The 19,024-nt window shown below is 33.8% G+C and overlaps 1 protein-coding gene across 1 annotated transcript in view; it reads left to right on the plus strand.

The window, feature by feature from the left end:
- The window catches only part of LOC148956964 (uncharacterized), a 64,525-nt gene that overhangs the window by 37,088 nt on the left and 8,413 nt on the right, over nt 1–19,024 (plus strand). The window contains exons 5-9 of the mRNA XM_089097030.1: nt 430–678; nt 3,161–3,321; nt 7,644–7,828; nt 14,078–14,296; nt 17,264–17,465. Of these exons, the coding sequence (XP_088953156.1) occupies nt 430–678; nt 3,161–3,321; nt 7,644–7,828; nt 14,078–14,296; nt 17,264–17,465 (1,016 nt within the window). The remainder of the gene's footprint in view (nt 1–429; nt 679–3,160; nt 3,322–7,643; nt 7,829–14,077; nt 14,297–17,263; nt 17,466–19,024) is intronic.

The following is a 19,024-nucleotide window of genomic DNA, read 5'->3' on the forward strand; positions in this document are numbered from 1 at the left end:
TTTAAATTTCTTGAGGTAAAAGGAGTAAGGTAGAGGGGAACCGCCATAAATGATTTGCAGTGATCTCTTCTGAACGCGTTCTATTTTATTAGTTTCATCCTGGGTAAGGGCAATGTGCTAAACTGGACAAGCATATTCAACTAAGGGGCGGATGAAAGTGTGAAATATTAGTTTCAGCTTGTCCTTAGGAACTCGAAATTTGTTCAGTGTTTTTAGCATTTGGATTGCGCCATTAGCTTTTTTGCAACTGTCTTTGTATTCTCCTGCCATGTTGATATTATGTCATATAAAGAACGACTTCTGAAGATACCTTTCTCTTTTAGTTAAGCGTAAATCATGCTTTGGGCTTTAGATGTTCAGTAGGCATTAGACTCTACTCCAGAAGTGTTACTTGATGATTAAATTTAATTTCATTTATTCATTTTATAGGTCAGCACATAGTCGTGTCCTCTGGTCAAATTTTAGAAGAGTTGGACCAGAAACAATTCAGTTCAACCAGAAACAATGCTGTGGAACCTGTCATGCTTCGTGTTACTGAATGTCCTGGCTCATTTTCTAATAGTGAAGAGGGCAGTGCAGAAGACTGGGGATCCAGTGGGAATTCAGTAGGGCATTCTGATCAAGATGCACGATACGTGCCAGTCTTAGCAACGACAGGGAATCCTCCAGAAACTCAAAGTAGACTCTTTTTTGTCTTTTAGCATTTAATACAACGTCTTTTTTTTATTTTGAAGAAAAAGGTTTCATTGTTGTACGTGGCATGCTGTTAAATGAAGTTATGGAATCTATTAGAGTACTGGATTGTCGTTTAGGGGTTTCATAGCGCAAGAGCTATTAGGACCTTTCTTTCTTCATCCTTCCCCTCCCCTTTCCGCCTCTCTCTTTTGTTTCCTATCTTTCTATATGTCCTCTCTCTGTAACTTCAACCTTTCTGGCTAAAATTGTTTTTGAGACCATAGTAGCTAAGCACTATAAAACAAAATCGCAGTGAAGAAAAAACATGGATAATCACAACTAGTAAACAATAGAATATTATACAGTTATCTATTCGGGGTACGATCAGTCCACCCAGGAAAATCCCCCTCCCCCACTCTCGATAATTTCTACTTGGAAAATTTTCCGCAAATATAAAATTGATAGACTGAAGGAAAATTAAGACAACTAAAACAATTGAGAACAGCGTATAATTTCACATCAGCTATCGTGAAGGACGGGCGGTGGGTCATTGTGCATTGTGGGGGGGGGGGCCAAATGCCTAAAAGTACGCATTTCAATGTGAAATTTTCTAAATATCCATTAGCCTTCAGATAAATCTGCACAAAGGGCTTGAACCCGTTTAGAAACGAATAGCAAGAAGTCCCTGGGAATCGGAGATGAGCCAGGACTTTGTGCAATCATGGGCTTATCTTGGTTAAAACATTGTTTTCAACACTTGGGGAAGTTCTTCTATCAGCAAGATTTGACGCCCTTTACAAGCAGCCTAAAGCCGATCGCCTGTGACTCATTGTATATTCATGCTTACAAATATTTCGCTTCAGTGTGGAGGTAGCCTATAATAGATTATGTTTAGATTTGTGTTTTGGATTTGCGCCAAAGCGTATGATAGGCAGCGCCATAGCGCCGCCAAAGTAAAGAGCGAAGTGGGTATTTTTTTTTTCAACAAGGAACTTCGTATGGAAGGTGTTGCCGTAGAAACTTCAGAAGGGACTCATTCAATTGGAAATTGAAAGTTCCTGTCTTTTTTAAGAGTCAAAAGGGATTTTAAGGGTAACAAGCCCCCATCACATGTATATTTTCTCCCCAAAAAACATCCATTCAAAATTTTGAGGTTGTCTAAATTTTCAGCATAGTGGGAGGGTCATAACTATATTTCATGGGATTACAATCCCCCCTAGCCATTGGGGGCTGCAAGTTACACAATTTGCCCATTGGTTACACATAATATTTGTTATTAGGAAAGGGAGGCATATTTGATCTTTGGTGTTCAAAATAGCCAAGGGCATTTAGTTGAAGCTTTCGAGGAATGTTGAGAGGAGTGTTGAACTAAATCAAAACATGCCTCTTAGATGCAGATTATCAAAAGGGTGTATCTCAGGAATGACTTGGGGTATAAACAGGGAATGATGAGGGGGTGATCAGTTGACGGAAAGACAATATGTACGTTACTACGCTTACTACTACCATTTATTCTGTAACTGCTACTTCTATTGCGACTACTACTAAGGCTCAGGGTATTAAGGAGAAAGTTTCAGAAAAAGTTCAGAGGGAAGTTGAACTAATTCAACACACACCAAATATTTACATTTTTTCAAAAGAGCGTATGAGTAATATGTTAGGAACGGTTTAGAGCATTAACCTGAAACTTCCAGGGTATGATGAGAGAGAGGTTACACTAACCTAAAGGCAATATATGCATACTACTACTGATGCTAGTACTTATAGCCGGTCAAACTCAAAATGAGCAGAAACTAAAAGGAGTAGGGCTGACGCCCCCGTGCTTTCTAAAGACCAGAGCATAATTTGAACTAGATTTCAAATGTTTTCTCTTTCTTTAACTTGAGTAAATCCAAATTTATTACGACTTTTAAAAATAAACATCATTATGTACATTAAACTGTGAATCTGCATTCGTATGTTTTTTTCATAATCCTGGTTATGAGGGGTATTTTTTTTTTTTTTTCTATATTGTGAGAAATAAAACACATAGCTTGAAATATGGACTGTTTTCAGTAAAGTGTAAATTATGTTCGGGTTTTTAGAAGGCACATGTGGCATCAGCCCTAATTTTCTTAGTTTTGCTCGTCTTCAGATTGACTCGGATATTTTTTTCAATTTCTGTTCGATTTGGGTTTCATTTATTTATTGATGGTGATTTATGGTAATTTTAGGCTTGGAAAATTATTTGACTTTATTTCTGCTTATCTTTGGTCTAATATAGCTCTGCTCTTCTTTGAAAAAGTTATTTCGTGGTAAAAAGTTTTAAAAATTAATTCAGATATACTGTTAAGCGATATGGAAAATAGGTTCAAGCCAGGAACTGCTTACTATTTGGGAATGACTGGGACTGCTATTTGTTTAGTCATTTTCATATTTCATTAATCTAATTATATTCATTGTGCATTCCTTTGATCTGCTTTTTCCATTCTGATTTGTCTTGTAGGTCAGGAGCCTGATCAACCACGCGTTAGTATTCCCGTGACAGTGGAGCAGATGCAGAATCCACGGATACTCAACCAAAAGGAACTAACTGAGCTGTCATCGCTCTTTGAAAGGGGGGATAAGCAAGGAATTCTTGCTTTCATTGTCAAAGCCACGAAACAAGTAATCGCCTTTTCTCCCTTGTACTTTAATTCATTTGTCTTTTCACTTTCTCTTTTTTTTCTCTCTTTCTCTTTTCATTGTGTCAACCACATTCATAGCTTTGATTTGAAAGTTTACTAGATATTAATTTAATTTATTAATTTCAATGATTTAATTAAGGATCATTCTAAACCAGAAAGTTAAATTTCATTAGTACATATTCCATAGTTTGTCAAGTCTAGAACTCATATTTTATTAATTTCCTTTACCATTTCATTTAAAAAATTTCAAGTTAAAATTCTGTTTAACTAATCTGGACAAACCACATATTACTTAACACTTGACACTTTCAAAACTGCGGTTTAGTCCTTTTTCTAGGACTAAGATGAAATACTAGGACTAAAATAAAATATAAAAATTATGGTTTGGTCCTTTTTCTAGGACTAAAATGAAATACTAGGACTAAAATGAATTGAAAAATTGTGGTTTAATCTTCTATCTAGGACTAAAATGAAATGAAAAATTGTGTTGCAGTCATTTTTCTAGGACTGAAATGAAATGAAAAAATGTGGTTTTGTCCTTTTTCTAGGACTAAAATGGAATACAATTAACCCTTTCAAAATTACGGTTTAGTGCTTTTTCTAGGACAAAAAAGGAAATACAATTAATACTCCCAAAATTGTGGTTTAGTCCTTTTTCTCGGAATAAAATGAAATAATGTGAAAAATAATATAGTACCAAGATTTCTATTTTTGGCATACTAAACGAAACGAAAAACCACAATTTGACTTTTGGGAAAATTCTATAAGAAAGGATATAAAGGAATTTCACATATCATGCTCGTGAGTTATGGGTGAAATTCATATGTTACTAGTGAAGTTCACGAGTTATGTTATTATACATGATTATTTTATTAGTGACGTTGATGAGTTAACTTTGAAATATTCTTGGAACCATCGGTTCAGTTGATGAGTTTTCAGATGTAAAAAAATGCTAGAGGAAAAAACGGGACTCTTGAATTTAACTCTGACAAAAAAAAAACCAATAAGTTTAACCTATATAACTTACTTAAGATGAACCCAAAAAAAGGAGACCATTCCGCAAATTTTCATTTGAAACTGGAATTATGAGAGTAGGCCTGATGAGATACATTTTAGGCAATCCAGCTTAAGGAAGAAAAAAAAGAAATCCAGCTGAAGGAAAGGGGCTTAAGGAGATGATGAGATGAGATGGGCTTTATTTTCAACTAATAATTACTCCATACTTAACTGGCGCTTACCTCATTTTTTAAATAAAATTATCAACCAAACGTAGAAAATAGTAATAACGTGTGACGCTTTATTGAGCCATTATTGTGGCTTGAGCAGCGTCACACAATCTTTCATCATAAACCAAACTAAGTCACTCTTCCTAGTCTTTTTATACCTTTCAATACTATTCAACCCTCCCGAATAAAAAAAAAAACCCACAAAATGAACCCCAAAAAAATTAATAATATAAAAAACTAACAATAAAGTATACTCAATTCCCACCCTACAAAAATGTTTTAAATCTAATTTTAAACTGAAACTGGTTTTCTGACTCTAATGCTCTCCGGGAAAGCATTCCACAAATTGACTGCATAGTTTCTAATTAAAAAACTAGGTCGACTCGTACTCCTTACTTCAAGCTTCCACGAACTCCAGTCTTGTGCTGATGATAATCAGAATTAAACTTAAAAAATCTCTAAAATATTCAGGAGATAACCTATAAAGATAATCTATTAAGCACTTGGTAAGTAAACCCTCCCGTCTGATGTTCCCTAATCTGGTGAACATTTTAAATTATAAAACTCATAAAACATTCAGGTGTGTGCTCATACTGAATAAACTCACCCAGTAATCGAATCGCCTTATTTTGAAGAATCTGCAGTCTTTTAATATTTGAAGAAAAATTAGATGCGTGAATACTGCAACCATAAACAGTAAAAGGATGAAAAACATGATGGTATACATTTCTTAAAACAGTTTAAGGTAACACGTGTTTAAGGAAAAGGACGTCTTGCGGGGGGAAGATGGGAATTAGTGAGAAGCAGACGTAGACTGAAAAGGAGAGCAGGCTGGTTATTGGGCTGAGACAGCCTTAGTGATGTAATAGCTAAATAATCACTGTTTTGAAAAAACTCTCTAGTGTTAGATTAAATCCATCCAGTAATCTTAAGGTTTCTTCTAATCTAATATTTCAGTGGGCTCAATCTAATATTTCAATCTTAAGATTTAATAAGCAAAAATAAAAGGATTGGCACACAAGAGCGAATTTGATAAAGCCTAGCATCAAAACACCGAATTGAACAGCAAAAAAGTTCGGTGATATCAAGCTCATAGATATGCCATTTAGGCGTGGATTAGGTGTGTTGTTACGTAGGGAACCAGAGCCCATTTTCAAAATGTCCTAAGAATATAGCTTATTCTAAAATAAAGAATTGTTGCCTACCCTTCAATGGTAAAACATTTAATATTCACTAAAATGGTATATTTTTCTCCTCTAGAACTATAAAAGTTAAGAGTTGAACTTACGAATTTTGACTAACAATTTAATAATTTGACTTAATAATAAATAATAATTAATTATAAATAAATAATAATTTTTGACTAGGAATTTGGTTCCTAATTTGGGCTCTACGGTCGTAAATAACAAGAAAAAAGGCTTGGAAATATTCTGTTGGTATAATAGTGTAGAGAATTCAAATATTTGGAAATATTTTTAATATTTGTTATTCAATTATAATATATTATACTTAGTAATAGATTGAATATTTTAATAGTAGAGTAAAATATTTAAAAATAATAGCATTGGAACTCAATGAATTCAAGTGCTCTCCAAAAATTCGTAAGCCGTAAAAACAGTCAGATTGATCATTTAAAAGGCAGATATTGTTCTTCATTCTTAAGGGGGTGACAGTAAAAAAGAAGTATGGTTTCTCTCTGACATTTTTGAGAAATACCATGAATAAATATGTCCAAAAATTAAATAATTCTGTTTTAATATTTTAAGCCTTTGTAAAAAGAAAAAGAAAAACTATCTTACGTTTCAAAGTGCAAAATTGTTTCATAGTGTGGGTTATTTCAAATTTTAAACTTTGGAACTTGTTTTTACTTTTAGCTCTTTTATTCCTTCAGTACTAAACTCTTTAACCAATTCATAAAAAAAATTGTATTGAATATTCGTGTAGGACGCCGCACAAGGTGCTTTGAATAAAGTTCTAGACTTGTTACCAAACTCAGATTTAGCCTTAGGTAAACTTGAACGGTCATCATGTGTATTGTAGCCGTGGTATACTTACTTTTCTCTCTCGGCTTATTAACTTAAACAAGTCACGTAGATATAGCAATTTCCTTTCAAATGAGGCTTTAAACCTCTATATGATGTTTCTGTGCCCCACTAGCGACAGCAGAAAGAAAAAGGAGAGACACTGCGTCGTATTCGAAAAAGGAATTTTCGTGTTGCTCAAGATGGAGGACTGTAATTCTCCTAAATGATGTTTTTGGCTAGGGTGCAGTTCGCAGTTCGGCCCGACAACATTTGATGGGATTTCAGACTATCTGTTAAAATTTCTATAAATATGTTTTCGTTACGAACTTTTATCATTAAGATTAATTAAAATAATATTCGATATTCCAAATTGAGCTTCAAATGGCAATTTTGCCTCACTTGGCATCTTTCTTTTTAGTGAGTTTCTACTTTTTTATTCCTATGGGCTAGGGTTCGTTCTTTGCTTGTTTGTCTCCAAGGGTGGAACCATGATTCATCGTTCGGTTGTATATAGATTTATCGTGGAATTCTATTGTTCAGAGATAACCACAAATTCAAATTGTTTCTAATTATGAATGCCGAAGCTACTAACAGTTATATAGGCAATCCAAAATCAACAGAAAATTGAATATTTTCTCAAAATTTTATTTGAAAAGATAAAATGGCCAAAACATCTTTTGATAAAAGTACATGATGTGGAGGTCAGTACAAGATTTTATGCTAAGTTTTCGGGCTTCAGACGTTGCTCTTTTGTCGTCTTTTTTGGCCCTTAAAAGATATAAGAAAAATGTGATAAATATATTTTTATATTTAATTTTTTTTATTCTACCGAGCAACAAAATAGTTAAATTTGTAAGTTAAGCTATTGTTTACTTGTACTTCATGGTGCATTTGCGCTTAAAAAAGTAGATAGCGTTGGTAATTACTGGTGGATTTATTAAATCATTAGTTTGTTATAGTCATTTGGTAATATTTCAACATATCTTGTCTCTTGTACGATGAATTTAAGAAATTACCTATCTACCAATTTCTTTTTAAGTTTTTTTTTTTAGACTGTTCGTTTATGGCGCTGCACAAAGTGCTCTGCGAGTATTGAAGGTTTGATGAAGCACCTTGAGGATCACTACGTTATGATTCACAACGTAGAACCGCAATACGAGTGTGATCTCTGTGATGCTGTTCTTTTGAACTCGCATCAGTATTCCCGTCATTGGGCCAGTCATATACCTATAAAACGGTAGTTTATTTAATTTTTCTATTTTTTGTTAAGCCTTGGAATTTATTTTAGGTAGTTTAAATAATTTATGTCATATGTGATCACACCCTAGACATGAGCGTGACCGCTTTTAACATCGTCTGAAATTTGTTTTAGAGCAATATTGATAATGCCACCACATTTGAGATAAGGTTCAATTTACAGTGATTGATTCGGAAGTGGTTGCTAAATTCCTTGTTAAATATTGCTAAAATAGTCTTCAAAAAGATAAAATTAGCAAAACCTGGGAATCCAATTTTTAGTGTAAAACATTCGATAAAGGTATGCAGCTTTAACACTTAGACAGCGCCGGGCAAAGCCGTATCCAGGCTTTTTCGGGGGGGGGGGGGTTGTTACTAAAGGATTTTCTGTGGAAGTTTTACAAAAGGACTTTTTTTTGGGGGGGGGGGAGGGTACTAAAACTTTCAAAACACATCAAGAATTTGTTTATATTCAATTTTTTTACGTTTTTACTAGTCGGACAAACATTTCTGGGAGAGGGGGGGTTCAAACCCCCTAACCCCTCCCCCGCCCTAGATACGGCCTCGGCGACAAGGTTAAGAATAAAGAACTTGAGTGAGAAATCAACAGATAAAAAGCGAAAAAAAAATATCTCCGTAGAGCTCTAAAAATTATAAATTTATTTCATAGCTCTAAACATTATAACTTTGAACACTTTTAGCAGCAAACTGAGAAAACAAATAATGAATGATTAATATTATGTAAGAACGTAAACCCAATATCTTTAATCAAATAAGAATTTAAATTAAATGTATATGTCATTGAACAGGTTAAAATGTAAGCTATGCATTACTTCGTTTTTTATTAAAATTCTTCAAGACTACACATTTGACATTAGTAGTTGATTGACTTACATATAGGAACATATTTGTAGGAAGAGCGATTGGCTATTCTATTCTGTTGAATTTATCCCTTTAGTTGAATATTGACATATGAATTGAATCTTTCTATAATTCTTTGGATTCGAAATATCACTTCTTATTAATTCCCACTAGTCTATAGTATAGTATGCTTGACACACAAAAAGGTCCGCAGGGCCATGGCCACAAAAAGACGACAATATACAAATACAATTAAAAAATTGAATTTGAACTTTTGAACAAAACGATTAAAATAAGAAAAAACACTAATACAGACAAAAAAGTCATCACAACATTCTCACAGGGGGTCATGGCCACACGAGTAAACCGTGGCAGATTCCCGAAGACGTATCAGCAATTTCTTAGGAACTGCTTACAGCATTAAGTTGAAATTTCCAGGGTATGACTACTTCAATTGTGACTGCTGCTGAGGCTAAGGGTATTAAGGAGAAAGTTTCAGGAATTGTTTGTAGGTAAGTTAAACTAATTCAACACACACCATATTTATTCAGGCTATGAAAAGGGCGCATCAGCAATGTCGTGGGAACAGCTTAGAGCATTAAGTTGAAACTTCCGGGGCATGATGAGAGGGGCGTTCAACTAACCAAAAAGCAATGTATATAAACCTCGCCAGACACCTATTTCCCAACACATTTCCACCGAAGATGCTTGCTCCTCATCCACTCCAACCCTTCAACCCCTCAAATCTCCTCAATCCCTCAACCCTTCTCAAAATTCTATGGCAAACGGTTGTAGCTTCGTATTGATTAAATACTTGACTATATGATACAGTTAATTAATTGAGTCCTTCAGTTTGGCTTTTTGCGTCAGCAAGAAAGGTTTCCGCTTGTCATGTTTTTCATGATTCAGTGTGGCAACAAAGAGTTTTTATAACAAATGAATTTAAATAGCTGTATAATAACCAAAAAAAATCGTAGAAAATCTTGTTTTTTAGACATGAATAGACCGAAGATGGAGCCCGAACGGGGGGGGGGGCAAAAAATGTTTTCATTTTGATGTCCTTTGTACATCAAAGTTATTGCTCGATCCCCCTGTCGTGAAACAAAATGAGGTATCATGATGTTTCTTTGCCGTTTAGTTAAACCTACTTTCTGTGTCTCTACAATAAAATATAATTGTTTGCCTTCAGGCATAAAAATTGAAACAAAAAAATTCCGCTCTCTTGTGAGCAATCCGAAAAAAACAAATTAATGTTTAGTAAAAATATTTGAAGCAATTGGTATCACGAAATAGCTTTAAGGATGATGATTGGGCTGGTATTACGGAAACTCACCAATTAATTTAACGGTTATTTTATAAATTTAAATGCACTAAATTGCTTAAGTAAGATTCAAGCCTATTGTGTCCTTGTTATAGAAACATATGAGTAACGAAACCAGTATAATGTAACGTAACAGCAACATAATTTGAGTAACCATGCCAGTTTTCTACATTTTCTTTCTTTTTTTCTTTTATTGATTAAAAATTTGAAACAAGTTCATTTATAGATCAGTAATTTCAATTTTTTAAGGGTCCTTCATACCAATATTAGAGAGAAGAATATCCCTCGATTTGCGAACCAACCTACAAAGATTAAAAAAAAGGAAATAAACACGCAACCATGACAGAAAAAGACAAAGTTTCACGTTTTCGTAGTAAGGGACTTGAATATCCTTTTGGGTGTACTAGGGTACATGGAATTTGAAAGAATATTCTATTAAGATTGGATCTCTTTCAGGGGTGTGTTTCCACTCGCTTCTAAAATTATAAAGATTCATTGGTGTGTGATGTGGAACTTTCATGAGTTTGCCTTACCTAAACCATGACAACATAGGACGCTGCAAAGTGACCTTGAAGAGGAAATTATACCCCAGCAAACGACACAGCATTTGCACTGGATATATATTCTTTTTTTTTTGGGGGGGGGGCTAAAAAAACTCCCTAGCTAAGTTATCTATTATGAGCTGCATCTGCATGGACATATAATTAATTGGAGATAATAGGCTCGAGATTGCTTGTGTAGGATTTGACTGTTGTTGATAGAAGAGTATCGTCAAATGTGGAAAACCATGTTGTGACTAAAATGGGTCCAGGATTGCCCAAAGCCTCTATTTATTCTAGGTCCCAGGGACTTCCTGCTGTCTGGCTCTAGGCCGGCTTATGGGCTTTGTCTGGACTTCAGAGGTGTATCAATTCCTGTCATGCTCTGGTTGCAGACCTATTGCTTGTCCTTAGGCCGTAATAATCTCAGTGATTCAAAATATATGTGAAAATTGCAACTTGGAATGTTACAGCGTTGAAAACCAACCATCGTATTAGCATTTTCACTGACGAGTTTAGACGTCTTTAGCTGGACTTGTTAGGAATTTCAGAAATTTATTTTCCAGGAGTGTTAAAAATGAAATTAGGTGGGATGGGCTCTATTTGTTCAGGCAGGAAGAAGTGGTGCATAGGTTCTTGATGAATAAGGAAGCTGCTAAGCTTTGCTTAGGATGGGAAAGTATTAATGATAGTATGCTACTTGCTTATTTTTGGACTAAAAATTGTAACGTATCGGCCATAGTACTATATGCACTTGTAGAACCGACTGATGGTAATTGTAGTGATTCAGATGAATTTTAAATATAATTACAGGTACAAATGGACAGGCTCCCCATTAGAAATATCGTATTTTAATAAGGAATTTTAATGCCCAGACTGAAAAAAATAGAGATAGATGGCATCCTTGTCTGAGTAAATTTGGTGTTTTAAGAGAAAATTGTGTCGCTTACAGACTGCTTTAATTTTGTTGGTTTAACGATATATTTAATATCAATACAAAATTTAGTCATGTAATGGCCCATAAATTAACATGGTACTAACATGATGGCAAAACTTTGCTGAATATTTTATTGTAAATTGAAGGCTGGCAGGATCGATAAAAGATATTAAGGAATGCTGTTATCGAAGTAAAAAGCAAAGATAAGAATCTAGTAGTGTCTAGGGTTAATCTAAAGCTGAAATTTTAAGAGGGTAACTGCCTTCCCAGAAGTTATGGCGTTTGTAGGCTCTAGGATGAGGATTTGAGAGAAAATTTTCACGAACTGTTTGAATTTTAACTTAAAAATTGTAAAATAGAATAATTTTATGAACATAGTTGTCTTATATATGTCAGCAGATGGTGTCTTAGGGAGGAAAATTGGCAATTAAGCTCGGTGGATCTATTGCTAGATCTTCAGCAATGCAATTGCTGAAGATCTAGAAGATGCAGCTGGACGGTATAATAGTAAGGTATTGTAATAGAATCTTAAAAAAACAGAGAGGGAATTTTGGACTTGCACCAGTTTAAGATAGGAAATGGGACCGTCCATTAGGAAACTGAGAGATGGGCTTCACATTTTGAGAATGTTCTAAACCGTCATAAAGTTGCAGGAAATTATCTAGGAAAAACTAAAAAGATTTTGACGATTTGGAAGTAAAGGAAGATTTACTTTGCGTGGGAGAATTAGAGAGTATGAAAAGGATTGAAAAATAACAAAGCCCCTCGTGCTGATTGCACAGTAAATGAGTTTTTTATGTATAACGACGTCAAGTATGGAAGATATGGCGGTTGTGAAGTTAAACATAAATTACTGAAGACTGTAAATATGATTTTTTGAAAAAGGGGAAGTGCCTAGCGATTTTAGGAAAACTTTGGTTAAATCCCTCGATAAAATACGTGGAAAGAGTGAGTGTGGTAATTAAAGAGGCATTAGCTTGGTTTCTGGAAGCAGCCAATCACTTGTTATGTTGATATTTTTTAGACTTAGAGATGCTGCAGATGAAGTTTTATGAGCAGAAAGTTATGGTTCTGGGAAGGGCAGGGGATGCGTTGATTAAATTTTTATTCTTAGATTAATAATTGAGAAATGTCTGAGCTATCAAACCTCTTTAGCTCCCTTTAGGCCTAGATGAAAATGCTAGCAAAGTCAATGATTTTTTGGATATTTCGAGAGCTCAGGAAGCAAGGATAGGCTTAAAAATGAATGTTAAAAAGACTAAATCCCCTAGACTTGGAATAAGTGAAGGTGCAGAGGTTATGTTGGACAACAAGAAGATCGATCAAGTGAATAGTTTCACTTACCTAAGTAGTATCTTTAGTAAAGAGGTTGGATGTAGTTGTATTTTGTAGTTGGAAAAAGTTCACAAGAATAGGAAGATAAGTCTATGAACCAAGACTAGAATACTGGAAGCTACAGTGTTGTTCTAAAAAACGGGCGCTCTGAAAAATGGAGGAGGACGTATTAGATTTTGTCCCGAGATTTTATCTACGGATTATTTTGGATACCAGACTAACTGACCGTATCTCAATTAGTAAGCTGTATGAAAAATGTGGTTCCATCCGCTTTCTAGGGCCTTTATGAGATAAAGGTTGAGATGGCTTAGACACGTTCCGTGGATGATAGATGACATACTGTTAAAGATTGTCTTCTTCGGACAATCATCTAGGGCCAAGCAAAAGTATATATATATATATATATATATATATATATATATATATATATATATATATATATATATATATATATATATATATATATATATATATATATATATATATATATATATAATTATTCCTAGTAAGGAGCAAACCACGGCCCATGGTAACCAAAAAAAAAGAAAAAATTAAAACCAGTTAAAAAAAAACTAGTTAGTGAAAAAAAAAATTGCCATTTCTTGCTAATTCAGAAATGATAGCTGTTAAGTAAATTAGTCTTAATAATAAAATGTTTTTCTAAGACAAAAATATGGGAATTTCGAAAAATTGCCCGAAACCTCTAAAAAACGGCGTTGGACCGAAAAAAAGCACACAATATATAATCGTGCGTGGGTTCTTTTGTTCCGCAATAAAGCTCTTTTTCCGTTCTTGAACATAAAACTTAGAGTCAGGATAAAACATGACGCAAATGTGCTTTGAAACCTCAGTTTTGGTTCTTCAATTATTCAGGTTAAAATTCCTTGAATTTCTTCTGTTTTCTACTGGGTTTCACATTTTTAGTCTCAACAGGTTGACCTCAGTATATGATCCAAAATTGCTTCAGCAGGACTTTAAGGATGTTATGCTTTATTTTTGCACCAGTTCTACGCACAAGCACCATTTAAACATTTAAGATTTTGCTCTTGTGTTAGAAAATGTTCATTCAGAAGTATCAATTTTTCTTTCCTGTATCGATTTATCGTTTAATTCTAATTTTTCTATTTTTGTCTTTTTTAGCTATTGATCTGCTCGTTTAGTCTTTAATTTTATGGTTGACTTTGAAAGCTATCATAGCTAATTTGCACTTGAGACAATAATAACTGTTCATACCGTTATTATTGGTTTTTTTTATAGCTGTGATATTTGTAACAAAGTGGCTGGCAACCTCTATAGCGTTTCGTGTGGAGAAAGTAATCAACGACGGGTTGTCTGTGAGACATGTGGCAGACGTTACATAATGCCAACAATGGAACCTCTTACATCAAGCTTATCGCCGCCTCTTGGGAGGTCTAGCAAACGGTCTAATAGCTGCTCCGAGGATGGCAAATTCGCTTGTAATGTCTGCGGAAAGAGGTTTGATGTCTTAGTTTGTATACCCTCGAAGTTTTGAATACCGTCTTATTCGTGCAATTAGGGATCAGATTTAGATATCAATACTTAACAAAAGAACAAAAATACGGTTTGGACTCTCATGTAGAGGTCATGCTGGTAAAATCAAATTAATTGAAAGTAAATTCTGAACTGAAGCAAAGTACTAATACTGTTATTTCCTACTGAGTGAAAACTGCTTTTTTTCCTTTTTCCGTCTTTAAATGAAAAACATGTATACAGATATATATATATATATATACAGAAGTAAACAAGTAACGAACGAAACTTCAGCCCAGATGGGGAATAAAATAAACTTTAAAAAATCTTGAATATTTGAGTTCACCGGAAATCATTGCTAACAGAAAACTAGACTAAACAGCTAAAGCTAAAAAAAACAAAAACAATGAACAACAAAAATTATATAAAGCGAAAAACAAATAAACTCTTTATCTTTTTTACCACATTTGTTTAATTCGTTCTTTCTCTATTTCTACATTTTCACGTTTATATATATATATATATATATATATATATATATATATATATATATATATATATATATATATATATATATATATATATATATATATATATATATATATATATATATATATATATTTACTTATATACATATAAATAATTTTATATACATATACATGTTTGTGTGTGTGTGTGTGCTAATGAGTGCTTTTGCAGTATTATGAAAGGATATCCATCCTGGCCTCTAACCGTCGCTGATTCTCTATCTACCCTCTAAAGGAAAAAAGTAATTTCTTCTGGAGAAAAGATCTGAAATTGTTCAGTCCGAAAAATTATTCCTCTGGCTGGGTCGGGTAAATCTTCCAGACGAGTTCATAGCCTCTAGTTCCGGAAGACATAAAATCCAAAAACAATCTGATAAATAGAATTATCCTAACGATGGAGGGTATGCAGGTCCGGTCCGTATCCAGTTTTTTTTTGTGGGGGGGGGGTATTACCAAAATCAATAAGAAGAAGGGGCTTACCTCCTACGGTCTTATGGTCTCAAATAAAGTTATTTATCTGTAATTTTAAGACCTGTTCATCAATCGGAAAATTTGTTGTTTTTTTATAGTTTTTCAGGAGGAATAGTTTTTATCTGCATATTTAAAACGATTTTTCGTGTTGGAGAAACATTTTTTGGAGCTTCAGACAAAATAGACCCTCGTCCTCCCCGTAAGATTATGTCTATGGGATCATTTCTGCGATTATGTAATAATCATGCTATGTCGAAACTAGACATTGCTGAGCCATAGTTGGGCTTCGTTGTAAGTGTTTGGGACTTCATTTTTCGCTTTTTTGTTTGTTTTAGTTATAGGGACTAATACCAAATTGCGTTTTGATTACATCTTATTAGAGGCTGTACTCCATTATTCTTTCAGCATTATTGGGTTTTTGTTTTTTGAAATTTTTTCGGGATCGGGTCGATATTTTTAGTAGAAGCAGGTTACTAGTCAGAAAATTAAACAAAAAAGAGTGAACTTTTTTCGGGGGGGGGGGGATTCAAAACTTATTTTGGAATTTATAATATTGTTTGTTGCAAGGGAAAGGTTTTCAAGGCAATATGCGGCGGAGGCTAGCTGTTATTATATTCACTAACAACCCTGAAGGGCTTGTCAAATAGTCTCAACTAGCGATTTATTCAATGATCTGGAATCATTTGAATTCACCGGCTGTTTTGAAAAGTAGTTCAGCAAGCTTAACTAAACTGTCAGGATATACCGCAATTCTGATTTTTCTTGTGTAAAATGAATAGCTATTTTTCCCTCTTGTTGTTGTTGTTGTTATGAGAAATAATAAAAAACTGTTAAAAAAAACAAATACCCACTTGAGTAAAGAATAATTGATATTTTAGGCTCTTGGGGGTTTTACATGATGGTAACTCTATTCTTATTTGCCCTTTAATATTCTTAAAAGTATATCGCAGAAAAGTTTCAGAGACGTAGGGCGTAAAGCTTATATTCAGAGCCCAATCTCCAGAAATGGAAGCTGACCTTTCTTGCATAATCATCCTAGGTTTGACAAAAGTTTTCTTTTCTTTTCAGCCGTAGTGTCAACAACTAGTTATATATTTTTTCTATTGTGAAAAGGCAAATTCGTAATATTTGAAAATCAAGAATTGATAAACCATATTCGAAACTCCTAATCCTGCCATTTCTGCCTATTGTACTTCAGCTTTCAAGCTATGACGAGGATTTCAGAGGTTAATCTATAATTTAATCAGTACGCAGACACTCACTTCAGTTTTGTCTGCGAAATAATAATCTACAACGTGTCCCGTATTCAACAAATTCAAATCACGTAATAATGCGCTAAATCCTTTTATTTTACGTTTCTATTCTTCAAAACTACTTTGCGTTTTCAGTAGTGTTAGTTCTTCAAAATTTTAAAAATTAAACAAAAACAAATTAAAAAAATATCAAAAATTAAATTAAATTTAAACAAAAGTTAAACAAATTTAAAAATTAAACAAAATATCACGAGTTGGAATATTTGAGCCAGATATACGCAGTGAATTTTTGGTTCGTTCCAACTTCTTTCTTTATTTGTAACAGAAAATGTTTTTACTTTCTATACTAGAACCAGAACATAGTATCTACAAAGCAATAGTCAACAAAAGTGGAGAGGTTTCCTTTTTGTGAACGTTGATGTTTTTTGTTTATTTATTTGATTAGTACATAATAATGTAATATGTTTGTAATGTATAATAATAATATATGTAATAAACTAATAATGATAAAAATATAATAGTAAATAAATAAAATAATAGTAAAATAAATAATAAGATAATAATAACAATAATAATGTATATTAGTAATAATGTATTGTAATATAATATATGTGTAATGTAATGTAATGTTCGAATTATTTCTAATAATGCAATATAATATACGCCTATAAAGAGGATCAAATTTGATTTTTGTTTTCTAGACTAAAATCAAAGCAGACATTAAATACTCATATGCTGTTGCACAAAGAAGACAATGCCAGTGAGTGTCCTGATTGCTCAAGAGTTTTTCCTACAAAAGCAGAATTGAAGAGTCATCGCTCACTGGAGCATGAAAAGGACAAGCGGTTTGTTTGTCCTGTATCTGAATGCCAAAAGAGATTCAAAACAAGGGTTGCCCTCAAGGTAGGTTTCTTCCTTCTTCTTCTAGTCTAGTAATAAAAATGGGGAAATAAACATGGTCTAGAACCATAGTCTTGTAATACAAATAGGGAAATAAACATGGTCTAGGGCCGTGATTCCCAACGTGGGGCACAATGCAACCTTCGACTGACTCTACTTTAGAGTCTTAATTTTGAAAAAAAAAAAAATTTTTTTTTAAGTTTTTTTTAAGAGTAAGAAAGATACGGTACTGGACGCCACGTATTGTATATGTAGGTGTTATTCAGACAATATTTTTCTTTAGTATAAAATATGCCCAGAGGATGAACCAGAAAAAAATAATAGCGTTTTAAGCTACCTTTAGTTGTATGCAGGAAGAATTTGAGCTATAAAATTTAAATATCACAGGAGGGGGGGTTATCAGGATATTAAAAATGCCTAGGTGGGCATGGCCCAAATCGGTTGGAAACCACTGGTCTAGGGGATTCCAAAGAGGTTTCACTCTTTTGGTAGGTTTTTTTTTTGTTGAAAACTGAACATGGAGCAATGAGCTCATTGACATAAATTGTTTGTTTTCACATGCAACCTGGGTTAACAGGTTCCGTAAAGTCCTTAAAAGTGGGAAAGGCCTGTGAAAGTCTCTATAATAGCCCTTTAGTTCCGGAAAATCCCTTTCACCAAATCAATATAAATTGTTTGTCTTCATATGCAGCCCAGTATAGGACTTGGTTCCGTAAAGTGCTTAAAAGTGGAAAAGGCCTTTGAAAGTCTCTATAATAGCCCTTTAGTTCCTGAAAATCCCTTTCACCTAAATCAGTGCTAGCATTTCAGTCAAAGAGTCTTTTTGCTGTGTTAGTGTCCTAAACACTACAGAATAATTTCAGGATTATATAGCCCTAGTCTTTTTGATAAAAATAGACGAACACCCTTTTTCCTGGAGAGATTTTCGGTAAAATTTAAAGTTTGGCTTTTTGTCCTGATTCTTTAGGAAAGACTACTTAAACACAAGGAATGTTGATTTTGAATGACAAGTATCTTCAAAGAACTTTGAGGCTCTAGCGTAAAGAGCGGAGATTAAGGAAAAGGTAATCCCTCTCATAGACGGAATAATTTCTTTTCGTTTTAAGTTTTAATGTTGCTCCTTACTTTCAGTTGAAACAACTTTTTGTTTTATTTAATTGCCTCAAAGACTTTCAGCAACGATTCTCTAAAAAAAATCTAACTTTCTCCAACTGTGCTAGTATATTATACCTTGTTAATCATTAATAGTGTCCTTTGTAGCTTTTCTACTATTTCTACTAAAATCGAGAATATCTGTATTATACGAGTATTTGTAGACCCTATTATTGTCAGCGTTTTTGCGTACACTAATAAACAGCATTTTATCCCCCATATATTATTTTTTCTCTTGTGCCTCACTGTGTTGTCGTTCTACCCCTAAAGTTCGTATCTAACATTTTCACACTCTGAGGTATTTGCTTAAAACTATTTTGTTACTTTTCTGTTATACCGCCTCTGTCAAGTTCTTCATCCATTGGCGCACTGTAGCACCGGTTTCTTCGTTAGTTTCTTTCAGCTTTGCG

Source organism: Artemia sp. Qi Xiang Cuo, chromosome 1 (assembly GCF_049724085.1).
Source record: "Artemia sp. Qi Xiang Cuo chromosome 1, ASM4972408v1, whole genome shotgun sequence".
In the NCBI taxonomy this organism is placed as follows: domain Eukaryota; kingdom Metazoa; phylum Arthropoda; class Branchiopoda; order Anostraca; family Artemiidae; genus Artemia; species Artemia sp. Qi Xiang Cuo.